The sequence below is a fragment of the Chrysochloris asiatica genome, unplaced genomic scaffold (assembly GCF_000296735.1).
Source record: "Chrysochloris asiatica unplaced genomic scaffold, ChrAsi1.0 scaffold00038, whole genome shotgun sequence".
Taxonomy (NCBI): Eukaryota; Metazoa; Chordata; class Mammalia; order Afrosoricida; family Chrysochloridae; genus Chrysochloris; species Chrysochloris asiatica.
Genome location: NW_006408556.1, coordinates 7,342,639 through 7,366,035, shown reverse-complemented (window position 1 = coordinate 7,366,035; position 23,397 = coordinate 7,342,639). Strand labels below are relative to the sequence as shown.

General features: G+C 40.7%; 1 protein-coding gene across 1 annotated transcript in view; it reads right to left on the bottom strand.

Moving 5' to 3' along the window:
• Positions 1 to 22,445, bottom strand: part of ZFAND3 (zinc finger, AN1-type domain 3) — a 441,234-nt gene extending 418,789 nt beyond the window's left edge. The window contains exon 1 of the mRNA XM_006860425.1: positions 22,350 to 22,445. Coding sequence (XP_006860487.1) covers positions 22,350 to 22,420 — 71 coding nt within the window. The 5' untranslated portion in view covers positions 22,421 to 22,445. The remainder of the gene's footprint in view (positions 1 to 22,349) is intronic.
• Positions 22,446 to 23,397: the final 952 nt, after the last annotated feature.

Below are 23,397 nucleotides of genomic sequence, written 5' to 3'. Positions count from 1 at the left end.
CAGCCCGATTCGTAACCACTACGCTACCATGGATATATGCTAATTTGAAAATAACTCTAAAATATATTAAGTAAAAAAAAGGCAAGATCCCTGGGAGAAGAGCGGCAGCCGGAGTGTGCGAGCCTACCCAGAAAAGCAGCAACACCAGAGATGGAGGCAGAGAAGATGACATGGAGGGAAAGAGCAGCTGAGGACTCCAAACTCATGGAGGGAGAGGGGATGTGTGCTGGCAGCTGGGGGGCAGACTTGCAGGGTGTGCCCTTTGGCTGTTTGAATGACTGCAAATTACTGAGTGTTTTGGAGCACATCCAGACCAAAAAAAAAAAAAAAAATGGAACAGAGAGCAAATACTGTTGAATGATGAAGCATGCAGGAGATTGTAATAGTAATCATTGCAATGAAATGAATATGATTTAAATATAAAATGAATGTTCCCCCATGTAAATGATCACTCAATTCACAAAAGCTTTTAAAATAAAAATAAATACGTTTTTAAAAAGGCAGGATACAGAACAAGTGTGTCTGTTGTCGTTTTGTGTGCCATCAAGCCAGTTCCAACTCATTGCAGCCCCGTATAGGGTTTCCAAGGAGTGGCTGTTGAGTTTGAATCACCAATCTTGCAGTGCAAACCAATCTTGAGGCTGAGTGCTTATCCTATGGTGACACACCAGTATATATTGTCTGTTGTTAAGTACTGTCGAGTTGATTCCGACCCATAGCGACCCTGTATAGGGTTTTTGAGAAGTGGCTGTTGGGTTTGATGTGCCAACCTTGCAGTTCAAATAGACCTTATGGTCCAGTGCTTATCCTACAGCGCCACACCAGGACTCCAAACATATATACACACACATTATAATCCAACAATTCTATTTCTAAGCATATACCCAAAGAAATTAGAGCTTATGTCCACCAAAAGAGACAGGCAAGAATAGTTACAGCAGCAGTATTCATAATAATGAAAATCCACAAAAGTTAATTGGATAAAATGTGTTATACAATGGGAAACAGAAAGCAATGAAAAATAACTGGTGTGGCACTGTAGGATCAGCACTGGACTGCAAACTACAGAGTTGGTGGTTCAAATCTACCAGTCGCTCACTGGAAACCCTATATGGGGTCACTGAGTCAGAACTGACCTAACAGCATACAATAGCAACAAAACATACAAACATGAATGTATCGCAGTCCTAACACTAAGAGGAAGAAGCCAAACATTTTTGAAAACTGGTTACTTGACACTAACAGGTACAGTTATCAAGTGGGATAGGGCACAAGACAGATGGCTACTGTATGATGGATATGTACTAACTATATCTTAATATAGGTAAATGGTGATTATACAGTGTATACAGATGAAAAAAATATGAATTGTACAAAAGAATTAATCAAAGCATACACTTGAGATTTGTTCAGTAAACTAAGTTATGCTTCAATTTTTAAAGGGGGGAGAGCTTAGATCCAAGAAGGTGAAAAAAAAATTGTTAAGTATACTTGTTGTTAAGCGCTGTTGAGTCGGTTCCAATCCATAGCGTCCCTATATAGGGTTTCTGAAGAGTGGTTGGTGAGCTTGAACCGCCCACTTATGGTTCAAACTGACTTTGTAGTCCAGAGCATTAACCCACAAGCGCCACACCAGGACTCCATTTATGGCACTACAAGTCAGAATTATGAATAGCCTTGAGGAGGAAGGGAGCAGTAATTGGAAGAAAACAGGAAGAAAGGGCTTCTAAGTAACACTGGTAATGCTATTTGATATGTATGCTAGCTACTAGGTATGTTTACATTGTGAAAATTCATTCAGCTGTATACTTAAAATTTATGCATTTTAACATATATGTGATAAGATCCAATTTTAAAAGATACATTGAAAAGATGCAATGAAAATATACTAATATGTTATGAAAATCATTTTAAAAATTAACTCAATGGGTCCAAAACTAATTATCTCTTCCCCACACGCACTCATTTTCTAGTACAGATTCATTTCAACTTAAGAACTTAGAAAGTATAAACTTTGTCTTAACAAAACTCTGCATATTATTGACAGATGGCATTAGTGGCTGCTTCTACAATTTTACTTTTGACAATAAATGGATTCACACACAACCTTTCAAAATCAAAGCCGTTTGCAAACAGAGGAGCTCCCATACCCACCATATGTGACTGACACCATCATCTACCCATGTCAAAACCTTGCTGTCTCTCCATTCCTTTAACCCAGTCCCTCCCTGTCATCCAATCTGTCTCTGCTCCTATACTCATGGCCTCCAAATCTCAGCCTTCATATATTGTCAGGCAGCATCGGTCACTCAGAATTGCTTTATCTATCTATGGTCCAAAGACCCCATGGCTCATGGATAAATGTGTATTTCAATTTCATTTGTTTCCTTTGTAATCAAAGGTATTTTTTTTACATTACTCTAAGAATGAGGTCCACAGATGTTACCAAACTGCCAAAATGATGCATGGCCCACAAAGGTTTAAAATCTCCAAATGGTCTCTGCTTCCATGCAGAAACCCTCCAAATTCATCCTTCACACTGCTGCCCAAGCAAGCATCTCAAAACCTAAATATCAACTGTCATATACTCTTTAAAATCCTTAAAACGGTTTCTAACTACTTTCAGAGGTAAATCTAAACTCACTAGCACAGCAAAGACCTTCATAACTGGCTTCATCTTGCCTCCTACCACAAACTCAAACTACCCTGCTGAATTATATTTACAATTCTCTGAATTCAACATGCCTTCTCACATTTCTGTGCCTTTGCACAAACCTGATTAACTCCTGCTAATCTTTCATGATAGACAGTTCAAGCTCCATTTTCCTCAGATAAGTTCTCCTTGCCCTCAAAGCTCTCAAACTACCTCCAATGACCTCCCATGGCACTTTTTTCAAAGTGTTTAGTCATTCTGTCTCTCTCTCTACACTGAGCACTTTCTCAGGGCAAAAGCCAATGCCTGGGAGCCCCATGCCTCGCAGGGTTCAAGACACACAACAGAGGGACTTACAAATGATTGCTCAACAAGGGACTGCCTCTGGAAAATTACAAAAGGGGATCACACTCAGGCTGGTCAGAAACCTGATCAACCAAATAGGTGTCATCGATCTGGATATCACCGTAAATGCAAATTGCCCAAATGAGACAAGTATAGTTCTGTTATCTATTAATCTGCCACCAATGTTCCTTCATTCAGGGTTGGTAAGCTAGTAATTAATAAATGTAATTACGATGGCTAGGCTTGACAGGCATAAGAACTCACTTTACTTCAAAGCAACCCTTAAGATGGACACTACTGTTTTTCACAAGAGAGAGGTAAAGTGCCCAAAATCACATATAAAGTGATCAAATCTTCTTTTAAAACCAGTCTGTGATTTTCAAAGCCCATAGCTAGCCACTGAGCTCAGAATGCCCTTCAGTGCTGCAGGAGTTTCAGAAGTTTGATAGAAGAGGATCCTTCATCAACTTCTCAGTTCCCTTAAAAGGCACTGGTATTGAATTCTTTAAGACTCAATGTAACCACCATCCCGCCCCACTCATATGGTGTTGCTGTTGTTAAGTGCCGTAAAGTCGGTTCCGACCCATAGAAATCCTGTATGGGGTTTCCAAGAAGCTGGTGAGCTTGAACTGCTGACCTTGCATTTCAAATGGCTTTGCAGTCTGGTGCATTAACACACAACACCACACCAGGACTCCCCTGCTCATATGTATTAGCTATTAAATCATTTGTAAAAGAACTGGCCACGATGGCAAAACTTAATCTCTCACATTTCAGAAATGTCAGGAGGGATCAGTCCCAGGAGAAGGACATCATGCTTGGTAAAACGGAGGGTCAGAGAAAAAGAGACGACCTTCAATGGGATGGACTGACACAGAAGCAGGAGCAATGGACTCAATCATAACAAAATTGTGAAAATGGTGTAAGATTGGACCATGTTTTGTTCTATTGTGCAGGAGGGTACTATGAGTTGGCACCTAACAATACATGGCATAAATACGCGATCAAACATAACTGAAAACACACAAACAGCAGGCAAACAAGTAACTGAGACCCCCCCAAACTTATGTGCATCAAAAGATTTCATCAAAAGAGGAAAAAGAGAGCCCACACACTAGGAAAAAAAAAATTGGCAATGACATATTAAGAGACTAACCTTTTCAAAGACAAATGATGCAATTTGAAAATGGACAGAGGACATGAAAAGACACTTAACCAAAGAAGACATTCAGGCAGCCAACAAACATGAAGAAATGCTCATGATCATTGATCATTGTTGTTGCTGTTAAGTGCCTGCCGTTGAGTCCATTCTGACTCATATCAACACTGTATAGTGTTTTCAAGGAGTGGCTGGTGGGTCTGAACCACCGACTTTAGGGTTAGCAGCCCAGTGTTTATCCTACAGAGCCACACCAAGACTCCACTGACCGTTGTTTTTAAGTGCCAAAAGTCTGTTCCAACTCCTAACAACGCTGTATAAGGTTTCTAAGGAGTGGCTTTGAACACCAATCTTGTGGTTCAAATCGACCTTGCAATCCAGTGCTGCTCTATCAAAATGATGGGTATTAACTTCTTATCCTATCATTACCAGCAAAGTTCAACAAAATGTTGAAGAAGGTATGCAGAGAATGGAACCCTCCTAACACGGCTGGTGTTAACTGTAAAACTGTGGAACCAATGTGGAAAACAGTACAGTGCTTCCTTAAAAAGTTGGAAATCGAAATACAAATTATCTAGCAATTCCCATACTTGAAATACAAGGGAGCTTCAAAGAGTTTGTAGAAAAATTCCAGTACCTTTTCATTTTTTTCCAAAAACTTTTTAAAGGCCCTTTGCATATCCAAGAGAAATAAGAGCCATAATACAAATACATGCACACCCATATTTATCACAGTACTATTCAAAATAGAAAAAAGATGAAAACAACCAATATGCCCATTAATAGAAAGTAGATAAACTATAACACATACATACAATGGAATACTGCTGTTATTCTGTAGATACAACACAACAACATGCATACAATGTATGCACATATATACAAAGGAATACTACACAATGTTAAAAAATAATGATGAATCTGCAAAACTCCTCATAATATGGATGAACCTATTATGGCGCTGAGGGTTAATGTGCTGGACTGCAAGGTCAGTTTGAACCGCAATGTCGGCAGTTCAAACTCATCAGCTACTTATCAGAAACCCTATAAAGGGTCGCTATGAGTTGGAACCAACTTGATGGTACTTAGTAACAACAAAAACAAGAGACATCATACTAATTTTAGTCCATTAAAAAAGGACAAATATTGTGTGAAACAATTATTATAAAGAGAAAAGGTTTTCACACTAAAATAAACATTCTTTGATGGTTACCAGGGACGGAAGGGAAAAGCCGGGTTAAATATTAAAAAAAAAAAAAATCTTTAAAAAACCTTGTGTGAATTGATTTACAAAAACAGCAAGTAAAACAAAAGATGAGAAGATTTTGATTAACCTTCACCAAGCTTGGAGGTGAAGAGAGAGAAAAGAATTCCCAAGGAACAGAGTTTGTTGTGGTGGTACCAACGCAGGAAAGAAGGTAGGTTGAGCCTAAATGGCCTGCTACAGAGATACCATGAAGCACCATACTTTTACTGCCTGAGAAGGTACTTGTGGGCTTAACAGAAGACAGACCCCATGTGGTTCTAACAGACATAACTACCAATTTTGCTCAAAGCAGCTGTTATTTCCACTACCCTCTAATGTGGAATTTGCAGCACAGTTCTCATCTTATGATCTTTAGCACTTCACTTTAAGACTCTGGGGGGCCTTATACCCCACACATCAAGAAAATACAGGTTTTCTGTAACTCCACCCACCACTTGTACATTAGTTTCTCCAGCCCTTATAATGTTGTCATTTTTCATATTCTAAGAAGATAGTCCACCACTTGTCTGTCAGTTTATCATGCTGTGGTGGCTTGCATGTTGCTATGATTCTGGAAGCTATGCCGCCAGTATTTTAAGTACCAGCAGGATCACCCATAATGGACAGGTTTCAGCGGAGCTTCGAGACTAAGACAATCTAGGAAGAAGAATATCCAGACGTTTTTGGATATTTAGCCACTGAAAACGTTGTGAATAGCAGTGGAACACTGTCAGATATCACCAGAATACAGACTATTGAAACATGATAAACAGCGCCAGAATACCGTCAGATATAGCGCCGGAAGATGAATCCAAATTGGAAGGCAATCAAAGTAAGACTGGGGAAGAGCTGCCTTCTCAAAGTAGAGTTGACAGTATGACACAAATGGAGCAATGCTTTCCAGACTTTCATTTGCTGATGGGGCACAATTCAAAATAAGAAGAACCAGCTGTAAACAAATGGAACATGAAATGTACAAAATAAGAATCTAGGAAAATTGAAAGGTGTCTAAAATGAAATGGAACACATAAACATCGAAATCCTAAACATAAGTGAACTGAAATGGACTGATACTGGTCACTGTGAATCTGACAATCACATGGTTGATGATGTCAGGAATGACAAATTGAAGAGGAATGGCATCACATTTATCATGAAGAAGAACATTTCTAGATCTATCTAGAAGTACAACACTGACTGAGATAGGATAATATCCATATGCCTACAAGGAAGATTAGTTAATAACACTATTATTCAAATTTACACACCAACTACTAAAGCCAGTAATGATGAAATTGAAGAATTCTGCCAACTCCTTCAGTGTGAAATTGATCAAACATGCAATCAAGATGTATTGATAATTACTGGTGACTGGAATGCAAAAGTTGGAAACAAAGAGGAAGGGAAAGTAAGTTGTTGAAAAATATGTTTATGTCATAGATATGATGCTGTAGATGGTATGCCAATAATTTTGTAAAATTAACTTCTTCACTATAAATCTTTTTCAAACAACATAAAAGACAACTATACATATGGTCCTCACCAGATGGCATACCCAGAAATCAAACTGACTCCACATCTGTGAAGAGACAGTGGAAAACCTCCATTATCGTTAGCCAAAACAAGAGCAGGGACAGACTGTGGAACAGATCATCAATTGCTCAAATGCCAAGTTCAGGCTAAAACTGAAGAAAACTAAAACAACTACATGAGAGCCAAAATACGATCTTGAACATATCCCACCTGAATTTACAAATATCAAGAATAGATTTTATGAATTAGACACTAATGACCAAAGATCAGAAGAGGTGTGGGATGATGACATCAAGATCGTCATACAAGAAAGCAAAAGGTCATGAAGAAGACAAGAAAAAAGGAAAAGGCAAAAATGGATGTCAGAAAAGACTCTGAAACTTGATCTCCAGCAAAGAGATACTAAAGAGAATTGAAGAAATGAGGAGATAAAGGGCTGAACAGAAATTTTCAAAGGTCAACTTGAGAAGACAAAGTCAATTCCAGTTCAAACCCACCAGCTGCTCCTCAGAAACCCTTTATAGGGTCGTAATGATTTAGAACCAACTCAACAGCACGTAACAACAACAAATGGGCAAAATACTGAATGATACAGAAAGCATGAAAAGTAGATGGAAGGACTACAAAAAGTCACTAGACAAAAAGGAAATATACGGACGGAAGCAGCCCAAGATGCACTAAAGGCATTGACAAAGAACAAGGTTTGGGGAATTGATGGAATAAAAATTGAAATCGTTCAACAAACTGATGCAGCATTGGAGGCACTCACTCATGTATGCCAAGAAATTTGAAAGACAGTCATCTGGCCAACTGATTAGCAGCAATCCATATTTGTGCCCATTCCAAAGAGAGGTGATCCAGCATAATGTGAAAAATCATTAGACAGTATCAACAATATCGCATATAACTAAACTTTGCAAAAGACAATTTAAAAACAGCTGTAACAGTATATTGACAGAGAATTTCCAAAGGTTCATACCAGATCCAGATGAGAATGTGGAACATGGGATATCACTGCTGATACCATATGGATCTTAGCTAAAAGCAGAAAATACCAGAAAGATGTTTACCTGTGCTTTATTATTGACTATGCAAAGGTTTTCAACTATGTGGATCATGACAAGCTATGGATAACACTGCAGAGAATAGGAACACCTATTGTGTTCATGAGGAACCTGTACATAAACCAACAGTCATTCATTCAAACAGAACAAGGCAACACTGAATGGCTCAAAATTAGGAAAGGTATGTGCCAGGGTTGTATTTTCACCACATTTATTCAATCTGTACATGGAGAAAATAATCCAAGAAGCTGGACTATAAGAAGAACATGGCATCAGAATTAGAGAAAGACTCATTAACAATCTGGAATATGCAGCTAATATAACCATGATTGCTGAAAGCGAAGAGGGCTTAAAATAGTAACAAAAACTAAAATCCTCACCACTGACCCAATAAACAACATTTATATAAATGGAGGAAAGACTGAAGTTGCCAAAGACTTCATTTTGTTCGTATTAACCATCAACACTCATGGAAACAGCAGTCAGGAAATCAAACAACGTATTGCATTAGGCAAATCTGCTGCACAAGACCTCTTCAAAGTGTTCAAGAGCAAAGATGTTAGTCTGAGAACTAAGGTGCACCTGACCCAAGCCATGGTATTTTCAATAACCTCATATGCATTTGAAAGTTAAGAGAGCGAACAAGAAAGACCATAGAAGAATCGATGCATTTGAATTATGGTGTTGGAGAATACTGAAAGCACCATAGACTGCCAAAAGAATAAACCAATCTGTGTTGGAAGAAGTATAGCCAAGTCATGACCAGACTTCGTCTCTCAAACTTCAGATATATTATCAGATGGACCAGTCCCTGGAGGACATCATGCTTGGTAGAGTAGAGGGTCAGAAATAAAGTGGAGGGAAGACCCCACCCCCTCTCCCAACTAGATGGGATTGGCAGTGGCAGCAACAATGGGCTCAAACGTAGAAACGGTTTTTTGGTGCAGGACCACCAGGCAGTGTTTCATTCTGTTGTGCATAAGGCCGCTGAGTCAGTACTAATTCAATAGCATTTAATAACTACAACAAAATAGTCTCGGCAAAGAACCTACATTTTTATAAAATAAAATCCATTTTATCAGCACTGGATTTCAAACCAAGTTTCCCCTTCTTCATCCACTTAGAACTCTAGTTTCCCACTTGATCACTTCTGGATCCTTAGCCTTCCAACTTACCTCCAAATCAGGTATCTGACACAGATCTGTCCAGTGATTTTTCTGCACTCCATGTTTATACATAAAACTAGCACTGTCCATTTCATCCAAAAGCACACATAATGTAAGAATCTACAAGGAAACCTATTCAGGTAAACTTAGGGAGCTGCCAACTATCTAATATCTAATCACTAGATATCAAATCTAACACCAAATCTAAGAAAATACAGTCACTGTGGCATATACTTCCATAGAACAGGTTTTACTGTAGCTTTAATTTTCAAAAACAATCCATACTGATGTACAATTGTGGTTATAAGCCCCAAAAGCAACTAGTATACAACAGGTTAACAGTCTACACTTTCATTCAAGATTGTATCTTTCACTTGCAAAGACTTTACATTTATCATAGCCAATTGTTCCTTGATTACAGTGTCCAATATGCACTAAATAAAAAGATAAGCCTTACACATGAAATGCATAACTTAAACACAGCTTGGAAATGTTAGGGAAGTGAACAGGTGGAGAAGAGGAGAGGAATGGGAAGTTCTAATTAACAACAACAATCGTGGGTTCCTTGGAGGCCAAGATGGCCAAACTTCATCTCTCATATTTCGGGCATATTGTCAGCAGAGACCAGTCGCTAGAGAAGGATATCATATTTGGTAAGGTGGAGAGTCAGAGAAAAAGAGGAAGGCAACCCCAGCGAGATGGATTGGCAAAGTGGAAGCACCAATGGGCTCAAGCCTGCCAACAATAGTGAGGTTGGCCCAGGATTGGGCAGTGCTTCATTCTGTTGTGCATAGGGTCACTACGAGTCAGTACTAAGTCAATGGCACCTAACAACAACAACAACTGTGGGTTAATGCCCTGGACTGCAAAGTCGGTTTGAACAACAAGGTCTGCAGTTCAAGCTTATCAATCGCTCCTTGGGAATCCTATACAGGGTCATTATGGGTCAGAACAAACTCAACAGCACTTAATAATAACAACAATCCACGAACCACTCCTTGGTAACCCTATACAGTGTCACTATGAGTCAGAACTGATGCAACGACACTTAACAACAACAAATCCATAATAACTAGAAATATATTTCTCCCTATATATAAAAAGGAGTCCTAGTGTGAGTTATTGTGCCAAACTGCAAAGGCATTTGAACTGCAAAGTCGCCAGTCCAAGCTTACCAGCTGCTCCTCGGAAATCCTATACAGGGTGACTATGGGTCAGAACCGACTTGATGGCACTTTAACAACAACAACAATGTAATAAAAAAGTTCCTGTAGCAAATATTTCTGTGAGTCAACATCAAAGATTATTCCATTTATTTTAAAGGGAAGCAACACATCTTGTGTTATATTTTAAAAGGCAAGCTAGACCTTCATCTGATTATTCAGTTATGCTTGTTAGTAATCGCATACATGAGCCCTGGATATCCACAGATAAATGTAAAAACCTTCCCTAAAAGCTGAGACTGTAAATTCCAAAAAGGCAAAGTTTTTGCCCCCCCAAACAAACAAACAAACAAAAAATGCTAAAGAGGATAGAGAGAAACACTGTTAACTGATGATGTATGGAGGGACAAGTCATATGAATGGTTGAATGTGAATCTGATGATGTGCCCTGTAAACTTTCACTCAATCCACAATAAAAACCTTAAAAAAAAAAAAAAGAAGTCTCTCAAAAATTAAAATAAATAAAATTTTAAAAAGGCAAGCTAGATAAAACTCTATATAGCAGAATTAAACTCTAGTGACGATTTTGTATGTACATGCAAAGTTTCATAAGCAAGCAAACAAAGACTTGGAAAACCTAGTTTTCTGGATTTCCATAGATGCTGAAAAAGTAAAAGTTAGAAACTTTTTCTCCCCTTTTCTGTTTGCCATGAGTCAATGGGACTCATGGAGACCCCATATGTATCAGAACAGAACTGTGCTCCACCGGATTTTCAATGGCTAATTTTTCACAAGTAGACTGTCAAGACTTTCTTTTGAGGCACCTCTAGGTAGGTTTAAACCTCCAACCTTTTGGATAGCAGAAAAGTACAGAAACCATGTGCACCACCCAGATAGACTCCTCTAGAAGATATATTGCCCTAAAATGGAATACCATTCATGATTCCCCAGGCACAAAATGCAAGAAATCATAAACTTAGAAATAACTTACATTGAAATGCACATCTTTCCCCATCTCGTTTACTTTTTATTATTTCTTGCTAGTTAATAAACCCACAATGAAAATATTATGAAAAGCACCAGAATATTGTCAGATATAGTTCCAGAAGATGAGTCCCTCAGGTTGGAAGGCACTCAAAATACTGAGGAAGAGTTGCCTTTTCAAAGTAGAGTTGAACATGATGATGCAAATGGACTAAAGCTCTCAGGATCTTCATTTGCTGATGAGGCACAACTCAAAATGATGAGACACAGCTGCAAACATAGATGGACTGGCACAATGGTAGCAGCAAGGGGCTCAAGAGTTAACAGCAATGTGAGGATGGCACAGGACAGAACCTTTGTTCTGTTGTGCATAGGGTGTTATGTATCAGAACCAACTTGAAGGGATCTAGTAACAGTTAATAAAAATGACCAGTTTAAGAATGAGTTTATTATGCAATTTTCTTTATACATTTCATTCATCATGTCAAAACAAAACAAAATTCTCTGGAGAGAATTCTGCCAGCATATCTATCCATATAAGGCACCCTAGAAAGAGTTGAAACTGCAAAAGGATAACCAGAAATAGGCAGAGACTTTGAAAGTCCAGACAAGATCAGTGAAAGTCCTCCAACCCTGTTTGTGTTTCCCAACTTCCTGTCTCAGCCCTTCAGTTAAGCACCATTAGCTACAAAATCCTTCTCTCACTGTGTGCAGGAATATCACTAATGAACCTGTAAGAGAAAACCAAGTGCCTGCCCAAGAATCTGACTGCAGGAAGAGTATACTCTTGATGGTCAGATTGCTTCTCCTTCCAGGAAGTATAGCTGAGAGTATTATCATGCTATACAAATGCATTTCAACTTACCACTGTGTAAGAGTCCTGGAAGTAGATAAGAAAGACATCAACAGCTGTTACTCCACACCATTCCACTTTAGAAACAAGAAATGAGAAAAGACACTCTGCAAAAGGTCTCAAGTAAGATATTACCAACCTCTCCCTGCCAGGTCATTAATGAGGTGGCAGAGAGGATGAAATGACGATCTACAATCTAGAAACACACAATATTATGGTGTGGTTCCCTCCCCAAGAGACCAGAGTGGTAGCAAGCAGCTCCCATGTCCTTAGGACCCCTCCCTCCCAGGACATTCTTCTGCCCTAGTACAAACTCACGCCTGCCTGTGATACAGGACATCTGGTTCAGCTGAGTGAACAGATGTAGTTCACTGGCACGCCTTCTTTTCTCTGGTTAACAGCTGAAACCACTACTTTAGGTGCCCAGAATTGTTTGCAGCTCAGTCCCCTGGTCTTGTGGATGACATACCATTTTCATTCATCTTGTGGCATTCTCCCAACCTGGTACAGATCAGTTTGTTTGTGCCCACTGCTGCTGGATCTTCTGATACATTATACTTTTCTCTATAGATAAGGACTTGAATTTACTAAAAATCCTAATGCTCTTATCCCTAATCACATAACAAAAGCTGCCATATGAGATATACTGCTGTGAAAAACAAGTATTATTTTTCTTTATTAAAGGACACTTAATTCAAAGTGAGTATCTTCAAAAATTCATTGTCTATGAGAAGGGGAGGAAGACTCTCTATTAGACCACCATCTTCCTTGCAAAATTCTGAGATTGTCAGTTTAATACTGCTAAGCGCTGAGATGAATGAGTAAAAAGGTAGTAAAAAATGCTTATAGACTAACTCTGCACTTATAGACTAACTTTGCACAGTAATCTGGAGTAACAATAGCATTACTTTCTCTAGTGGAAATAAAATATTAGAATGATGTTAAAGATGTCTCTAATTTTCCAAATATAAGAAAATAAGGGTTGGGAAAGCCCACCAGAAAACTAGCTTAAAACACTGGCTGCCCATCAGGCCCACCATTCCAGAACAACACTGACAAGAAAATTTTTGAGAGAACAAAAATGTCCTACACCTGTGTTCTCCAGTAGGGATGCTACGGTTTTTGTGTACAGTAAATAGCACTGAGTCAAATGGTAGCCACTAGTTACTGAGCACTTAAAAAATGTGATGGAGAAACTGAATTTATTTTGCTTACTTTCAATTCATCTGAATTTAAATTGCCACATGTGGCTCATAACTACCACACTGGACAATTCTAGAATAGTGTCTTATAGCCTAGCCTCTCTGTTTACTAAGTACTTGGTTTCTTTACTTCCTGCTTCTATATTCAATGTATACAGGAAATTTCTTCCCTATGTCTATGTATTTCATTCAGCAATTTAATTTTGTTTTACAAGAACCCAGCCCAGAGCAGGATCAACTTGTTCCTCAAAGCCACTAAAAGAACTGAATGACATCAGTCATCTACAAGATTGGACTGAAGGCCCTCTTTTGCAAACCACTGTGGCACCAATACCAAACATTTAAAAGCCAGAAACTGGATGCTATCTTAAGCGCTTCATTAAAAGTATACAAATACTGGTGCTGACCAGTCACTTCCTTCATTTGGCTTTGTTAAGATAACAAATGTTTTTTCAAAAGGAGAAAAGAAATTTTAATCTCAATTCTGATCTGTGATGGTTGTAGGATTTCAAAACTGCATTACTTTCTAAAAAATCCCTAATGATCTAATCAAAATCCAAATAATGAGTTCTTACCCTCTTAGTACTCTGTTCTTTTGTAAAGCGCTATCTTGTCAGTTCTGACTCATAGCGACTCTACACAGGGTTTCTGAGGAGCAGCTGATGGGTGTGACCTGCCAAACCTGTGGTTAGCTGTTCAGTGTTTACACCACCAAGCAAGGACACTGCTCTAGGTAAGTAATATTTAATACATTGGATTTTACTGTTTATTTGTGAAAACTAACATTTAAATTGTAAAGGTAGAAGTTTTGTAACAAAAATGGGGGAGCAGTTTATCTCACATTCCAAAAAGCAGAGGACCTATGACCATCAAGTGAGAAGAGCACAAGCAGAATGCGGGACTTTATCCAGAGAAGCAGCAACACCAGAGATGGAGGCAGAGATGGGGACATGGAGAGGGGGAGCAGCTGAGGACTCTAGATTCATGGAAAGAGAGGGACTAATGGAAAGAGGGACTAAGAGCTAGCAGCCTCCTAGGAAGCCGACTTGCAGAATGTGTCCATTGGTGGTGTAAATTATTATATAAGCTTGAGTGTTTAAGAAAAAAAAAGCTAAAGTGAATAGAGAGAAATACTGTTAACTGATGGTACATGGTGGGGATTATAATCATTGTAATGAAACAAAGTATATGATTTGTTGAATGTAAAACTGATGATCTGCCCTGTAAACTTTCACTCAATTCATAATAAAAAATTTAAAAAAAAGAACAGGAGGAGAAACTAACTGGTGCCTTGTATTAACCTTCTAAATAGTGAGAAAATAAATTTCTGTAGTATAAAGGAAAAAAAAAAAAAACACTAACGTAAAACCACTCCTGGCTGTCCTAAACACCGCCGCACGTGTGCACACACACACACACTCACTCTTCTAAGATTCCAGTTAATGGACTTGTTGTACGTAGCGGCTTAATAATTCAGAGAAAGCGCAAGGGTTAGGAATTATGAAGTGTGAAAAACATTAATAAGGAGATCCTAGTGTGGGCTGTAGGACCAAGAAGGTACTGTAAACCACAAGGTTGGAAGTTCAAACTCACCAACAGCACCTTGTAAACCCTATACTGGGTTGCTGAGTCAGAACTAACTTGATGGCACTTAACAACAATCTAAGATGGGGAGTCCTGGTGTAGCACTGTAGGAGAAGCATGGGACAAGAAGGTCAGTTTGAATTGCAAGGTCAGTAGTTCAAACTCACCAGACACTCCTCAGAAACCCTATACAGGGTTGCTACGAGTCAGAACTGACTTGAGGTCACTTAACAACAAAAATCTAAGGTAGAGTCCTGGAATGGCACTGTAGGATAAGCACTGGACTGCTAACCACAAGGTAGACAGTTCAAACCCATCAGCCATTCCTTGAAAACCCTTACACAGGCTCACTTTGAGCCAGAAAGGAGCTCTGGTAGCGTAGTGGTTACAAATCGTGCTGCTAACGTCAGGGTCAGCAGTTCGAAACTACCAGCTGCTCCCATAAAGATTTAAAGCCTCGGAAACCCTGTACAGGGTCACTTTGAGTCGGAACCGACTTCACGGCACATAACAACAACAACATGAACCAGAACTGACTTGATGGCATTTAACGCATTAATTTTATACCCTTAAGGATTATGAAGAGATTTCTAGTCAAAAGTTTTTCAGTATGTCTTAAAGTAATGGATTACCCTATTTGAGGGAGAAGACAGGATGAGGATAATAGAAGAGAGTAATACTATGTCCTATAAGCTAACTGCATCTAATTCTAAAAAGCTACTGACTCAAACAAATAAAAACAAAGACCACTGTTTTATTTCAAAAAAAACTCCCTATATCCCATCACATCAAAGGGGAAATGTTCATATTTTCTACAATGACTAACAGGTTTGAACTGGTGGCCTTGTATTTAACAGTCCAGTGCTTATCCTACAGCACCACATCAGGATTCCTTCAAATATATTCAATATATTCAAGATATATTGAATACTTAATTAAAAAACATGTATATTCAGGTGCGTATAGTACTCAACGATGCCAATTAACTACATAACCAAACTGTTCTGTCTTTAAGGGAATGTTCCCCAGGATTTTATAATCAAGGGATGATTAGTGACATCACTGGAATAAACAATCTACTGATTAGTGATTCACACTGTGTTCGCAACAACTTGAAAGCCCAGGTGAAGCTGGGTGAAGTGTGGCAACATGTTCCAATTGGGAGACTGACATTCTAGAAGCAAACCGAGTTACGAGGGTCACACACTGGAAGCATTAAGCACACTAGAGCCAGGTGATCTACATAGTGAAAAAACAGAAAGCATGCTAATGTTCTATATATCAATTCACAAAACCTGGGCCCACAAAAAAAGTTTACTGAGTCTATTTAAACTGAACTAGTCAGCAATTTAAGGAGCCCTGGTATCCTAGTGGATTATCAGCTGGGCTGCTAAGCACAAGGTCAGCAGTTCAAGTCTACCACTCACTTCACAGGAGTAAAATGAGGCTTTATGAGCTCATAAAGATTTACAGCCTTGGAAACCCCATACAGGGTCACTAGCAGTCAGAACCAACTCAAAGACACATAACCACCACCACCACGAGTCAGCAACTTATGACTACAAGAATTGTGTTGTATTTTCAATCAATTTTCTATTGTTGTTAAGTGCCTTAGAGTCGGTTCCAACTCATAGCATCCTTGTACAGGGTTTCCAAAGAATGGCTGATGAGGTTGAACTGCCAACTTGCAACTTATTACTACAACCATTTAATAAATGGAATTTTATTTTGTGAGATTACTTCTGACCGTTGCCCATTTCCATCTTTACTTATATCCATGTATTTTCTAGCAGAGATCTAGTTGGTAAACAAAATGCTTCAATAGACTAGATCACAAAAATGAAGTTCCACTAAGATCACATCCCTAACGAAATGGACTTGTAATATTCGTTTTTACATAATTCACATAAAAAGAAGAGCTGTTTTGGTTTCCATCATCCTAGCAATGAATAACTTACTTGATAAACCCCATATTTAAATACTCTCATTATTCCCTAGAGCCATGGTGTAGCACTGTAAGATAAGTGCTGGACTGGCAAGGTCAGCAGTTCAAGTCCACAAGCCTCACTCAGAACCAACAAGACAGCACACAACAACAGTAATTATTCCCTAAATATAAGTCTGACCATTTATGTGCACTATACTCTAAACTTCTTCATAAAAAAAAATGTAGTACTTCCCAAGATTTCCATAGTATTACATTATGCTAGCGTTCGTCAACTGAAAAAGCAAAATATCAATAATCGTTGGAGTTTCATACTTAGTAAATAAGAAAAATATTTCCACCATTTCTTCCAATAATTACTTTATGCTTTTCTTATTCTTCTTCCTGTCTTTTCTAATTTTAGGTCTGCTCTTTCAACAACTTTTGAAAATATTTGTGCTTCAGTACATTTTTAATGCCTAAATAATTTCAAATGTAGCTACAACAGATGCCATTTGAAGCTGTATAGTTTACAAAGTGCTTCTATGTATACATTTCAACTTCAAGAAATGTACATATTTGCTATTTCAGATCTGACAATTATACAGTCATGTACTACATAAACGGTCCATTTAAGCAATGTCCGATCACATATACACCCACGATCCCACCCTGCGTAAAGCCTATTATATTAAAAACTAGAGATATCACTGGTTCATAATAACAAACAGGCACTATATTGGAACACACATCAAAACATTATTATTACTGTCACTGTATTTATTATGTCAAAGGAGCCCTGGTAGTGTAGTGGATTACGAGTTGGGCACTAAATAACTAAGATAATGACCAAAATAAACAGTTGTTTTATTTTCTTATTTTCTTTCTAATATACTTAACATTTTGACTTAACTGCAAGGTCAGCAGTTCAAGTCTACCAATCAATCTTCGGAAGAAAGATGAAGCTTTCTGCTCCTGTAAAGACTTACAGTCTAAGAAAGCCTATACAGGATTTCTGAGTCAGAACAGACTCCACAGGACACAACCAACCACCATCATCATCATGTCAAAAGATGTTTTAGTTTATCTAGAAGTGTTTAATTTTTTTTATACATAGAAAGGTACACTATATACATTTGACTAACTGATGTCAAATACAAACCGTACCGACTTTGTAAAAATTCTACTTAAAAACACTTAGGAACAAGAAATCATTTGCTATCTAGGACTGCCTATAATTGCTGTTATGTGCCATGGAGTCAGTTCTGACTCATAGCAACCCTGTACAGGGTTTCCGAGGCTGTAAATCTCTACAGGAACAGAAAGCCTCATCTTTCTCCCACGGAACAGCTGGTAGTTTCGAACTGCTGACCTTGAGGTTCGCAGCCCAATTCATAACCACTACATTACCAAAGGTCCTTTACTAGAGGATTTCAAAAAGTTCATGATAGCTAAATATCTAAAATAAGCCCAGAAAATGCTCACATTTACCACACAAAAAAAATGTTATGTTCAGCTATCAGAAGGAATTAAACTGTCCTTTTGGTCACTATCTATCTAGTGCTGCTGTAACACAAATGTGAGTGGATGACTCTAGCAAACACGTTTTTCTCCAGAGCATTCGTTTGAAGGAAAAGCTCTCTCAGCTCTGGAGGAAGGTCCTTGTCTCTCCTGCTCCTGCTTCCTGGTTCTGTGGAGATCTCCATAGGTCTTGGCTTCTATCTTACCCATCTTTCTCAGCCTGTCTGTCGCCTCATTTATATTTCAAGAGAGACACACTCAAGATACACCTTATGCAAACACTGCCACATTCACATAACAAAGACAACCCATTCCCAAAAGGGATTATAACCACAATGACAGAGGTTTGGATTTATAATATATTTTGGAGACATAATCCAATCCATAACATTCATTAACCCTAAAACACTGTACAAACAACTTCCAACTTTGATAAAATAGGTCAATATTCAACAATTTTCAAGGCACAAAAGTTACCCAGTAAAGCGATGGTCTCCCTATAAAACCAGCACAACCAGTACAACACACTTTTACACACTATAAACCAAAAGGGCAAGAACTGGAAACTCTTTAAGTATTCTGAGCACTATTACATTTTAATTGTATGCTCTTCACATTCTCTTTTCTCATTTCATTCTCATAAGAAAAGACCTCAAAGCTCTCCTATTTAGACAAGTCCTACTGACTGCTGTCCTGACTGGGCACCAGTGGCAAAGCTCGGCAGCAAGTCCGGTAGTCTGAGTCAAGGGAGAGAAGAGTAATCCTAAAGAAATTGCTTCAAACTACCACCATCACTGGCCTAGATTACTCTTCCTGCCAAGATCAACCCTGTCAATTCCCCCACAAACATACAGACATCACACATTCATCAGATACAACACACTCATACACACATCCAGGCTCTCAATAGTAACCTAATCTTTCACATTAAAGATGAATAATCATGTCACTCCCTGCTCAAAGTTCTTCAATAGCTCCCCATTGCTCATAGAATAAAAGTCCCAAATTCTCAGCAATACCTATGGAGCTCTGTATCACCAAATCCTTTCACATCCCCAGCCTCATTCCAAGCTGATTCCCCTTCAAAATCTAACAAATGACTCCAACGAAATTTCAGTTCCTCAAGTGGAATAGTGCTCGCTCACCTCTAGGTCTTCCCTATTGTATCCTCTCTGCCAGAGAAAACCATTTTTCTGTCTTCATTCCCTCCCCTTCTGCTACCTATCCTGTGAGTCTAGGCTGAAGTGTCATGTCCTCCAATCTATCTTCCGTTCACTCAAACCCCTGCTAAGGTAGTTGCCCCTACCACAACACCCTCTACTAGCACATTTAACTTTATCAATTTACTTCTCTATACTCCCTGACCTCCTTACAGCATGCAAGAGGCACTCAAGTATTTGCTGGCTGTATTCTAAACACACAAAAATGAACCAACTATAAACCTGCCCCATGCCATAAGGGAAGCATGTTCAAAGCCATTTGGGATATGATAAAAACAGGCAGCAGTTTCACTGTGCTTTGGTATAAAATGCAAATTATTTATGTGTAACAACAAACACATTAGGAAAACAAACAGCTCAGGAAAAATTCAAACATTACACATTAAAAAGAACAATTTCACCACAATAATACAGTGTTGTTTGTTCTTGAGACAGGTTAGGCAAACTGCAGTTCATAAAAAGTGCCAAATTCAAAGTAACAAAAAAGCAGCTCTCTGGCTACTTATAGGTGAAGTACAGTACTGAGTGTAACTTTCCCTCTCTGCGATTACCAATCTCTCTAGGTACTACTACTCAGAACCTTGGTGGACTAAGTTTCCAAGTCTTTCAAATAAAGTTCCACGCTTAATAATGGTCCCAAAAACATAAGCATGTTGCCAAGAAAAGACTTCTGATACATCCTAAGCACTAGTTGCCATTGGCAGATACTTTCTTTGGGGAACATGTCTTCTTTGAGGCTTGTGACACAAGTTTTTTGCAAGGGTAGCCGACTGATGTCACAAACATGATGGTACCAAGCACTCTATTGTTGTTGTTATGGGCCATGGAGTCGGTTCCGACTCATAGCGACCCTGTACAGGGTTTCCGAGGCTGTAAATCTTTACAGAAGCAGAAAGCCTCATCTTTCTCCCATGGAACAGCTAGTAGTTTCGAACGGAGCAGCTGGTAGTTTCGAACGGAACAGCTGGTAGTTTCGAACGGAACAGCTGGTAGTTTCGAACTGCTGACCCTGAGGTTAGCAGCTCGATTTGTAACCACTACGCTACCAGAGCTCCCTAAGCACTCTGTAGAGTTTACCAACTCCATCCTCCATTCCCTGTGTGTCTTGGGCAAGTGCTACATCCTTTTTAAGCCTCTGTTTCTCTATTTCTCCAAAGAAATAATGGTCCCCACCTCGTAAGATTCCTCTGGGAATTAAACTGTCCATGAAAACAGTTAGCTGACCTCCCAGTTATTTTCAAATCAAAATGAAGAGGAGACTATAAACTTAAAATTTTTCACACCTTATAACTTTTGTAAATGCACTGCATTTGTTGTTGTTGTTAAGTGCCATCAAAGAGGTAATAAGAAAATAAAGCCCCATTTTTTTTTTCATAACCACCTTTGGATTTGACATATTTCACAGAAGCCCACATTTAAAATCCATATTCTAATCTTTGTACTCTCAAAATTAGCTTTATTTCTACCTTAACCTTTTCTGTTGCTGTTGTTAAGTACCGCCAAGTCAGTTCGGACTCACAGGAACCCTGTACAGGGTTTTCGAGGAGCGGCAAGTGGGTTTGAACCGACAAACTTGTGGTAAGCAGTCCAGTGTTTATCCTACAGTGCCATACCAAAATACTTCAATACTCTCAAGATGTCTTCAACCAGAAATAGTCATTTACTTCCTGCCTCAATACTCCTCCACATATACTGAGTCCTTCAAAATAATAAATGAAAAAAGGCTGAATCACTAAAGTTGGTCTTGAAAGTTTCTGGTTTCCTTACTATAGCACCATAGTCAAAAGATATAAGAGGGCTCCTGTTAGGTCAGAGGTAGCAATCCATAAAACTCCAAATGTTTCGAGAAGAATTCAACTGCAACTTTGAGAAAAGTGGATTCCCCACCTCACAACTGTCCACCCTAACACAGGACGGTAAAGTAGTAAGATATGCTGCCCAATGTGAACATGTTTTTCACAATTAAAATAATAGAGAGTTTCGAGGAGGAGTATTTTAGTCAATCAAGCAAATTGGCTCTCATAATTTCAAGGCAGGTTGATTTGAGTTTTTTTGTTTGTTTGGGGGGAAGGGGAGGTGTTTGGCAAGGAAATGTTACTCATCTTCTCAAACATGCTTTAAATAATAAAGGTGAGCCCTCAACATAAGACTTTTAACTTTTAACTTTAACCCAGCCTGGGTGCTGGGCTCGATTTTAAAAAATAGGTGACGTGTGAACAGCTTCCTAAAAGCAAATGGGGCACTGGGATATAATTTAGGAAGTGATGATGCAAGTCTAGGGGGGGGAGGGGAGGGGAGAGGTGAAAAAGTCAGAGGAAATACCCTCCTGATGCCCGGGCACAAACTCACACCAAACGAGGGAGGGGGAAAGGGCTAGCCTTAACAAGTCCAGGAGGGGGGCACCCTGCTCCACTGGGAGGTGCCAACACCGCCCCTCTTCCCTCCCCCACTGCCCTGCCCCCCTCACCCGTGGCCCGAGAGGCCCCCGGAGGTCCGAGTCCCGAACAGGCGAGTCCCACGGGGGTGGGAACGGACCTTGGGCAGGGCCTTCGCCGCCCACCCCCGGCCTCCCACCCGACGCCCCACTCCCGGACGCGGCCCCTGCCCGCTCCTCGTAGGCCCAGTTTGGGCCCAGCCCCCAGGGTCCCGGCCTCCCGGGGGCCCGAGGCCTGCCTGGACCACCTCGGCGCCCGCGCCCCCGGCCCCCGACCCCCACCCGGCCGGTCACTTACCCCCAGAAGCCGCAGGGACAGCGAGGCGGCAGGCTGGGCGCTTTGCTGCGCTCGCTCCCGGCGTCTCCCATGGTGCTCGGCGGCGGCGGAGCTCGGCAGCGGCGACGGCGGTGGCGACGGCTGGGCCTGGGCCCCGCTCGGAGGAGGAGGCAGCGGCGTCGGGGGGCCCGGGGCGGGGGGAGGGGGAGGGAGCGGGCGCGCGGGCGGGCGCGAGTCCGGGGCTCCGAGCCGGGATTCCAGGCCGGTCAGCTGGAGGCGGGCTGCACCACTCGGCCTGTGGAGACGGGGGGACCTGGGGAGGCGCGGAGAGCAGAGGAAGGGGAGTTGAAGAGGAGGGGCGTGCGGGTGAATCGAGGACCGCGGGGGAGGAGGAAAGACCCGGTGCCCTCGGCAGCTCCCACCGCCGCTCCCTAGCCAGAGCGATGTCTCGTGCGGCGGCGTTAGGGAGGACCGGAGTCCCCTGCCGGCTCTGGACTAGCAGCGGCTGCGGTGAAGCCTTGGGCCGCCCCCACTTCGTAACACTCGCCCCTCCCCCTAGGCTGCAATGACCGGACAATGGCCGCTCCGCCCCCTCCCCTCTCCGCGCACCCCTCCCAAAGAGTCACAAATGGTCTCGCCCGGGGGAGCCACCGCCAAGGCCCAGCAGCTGATCAGCTGGGATCCGGGCGTGCCACTTTGTTCAGCGCCTCAAAGGAAGAGCACTGGGGTCTGAGCAAAGCCGACAGCGTCCGTCTGTCACAGTGACGGGCTTCTAAAGCCTTCGAATTCTTGGAACTTTAAAAAATCAGAGGCAAATTTACCTTTCTACTGTCTGAGGAAGGGAAACAGTCTTCTGAGTACTCTGGGGGTTTTGCCTCCCCCTAAAGGTGAATGGTACGCCCCATGCGGGAGGGGGACCAGCAGGTTAGTTGTTTAGGGTAAGTTGGGCTAGTCCCAGAGCGGGCGAGCGAGCGCTGCGCATGCGCCCGGGGACCCCAAAAACCTAGTGCGGGGAGGGGCCTTGAAGGAATGCTTCTAAACCCGGAAGTGGGCCAGGGTCTTCCCCAGG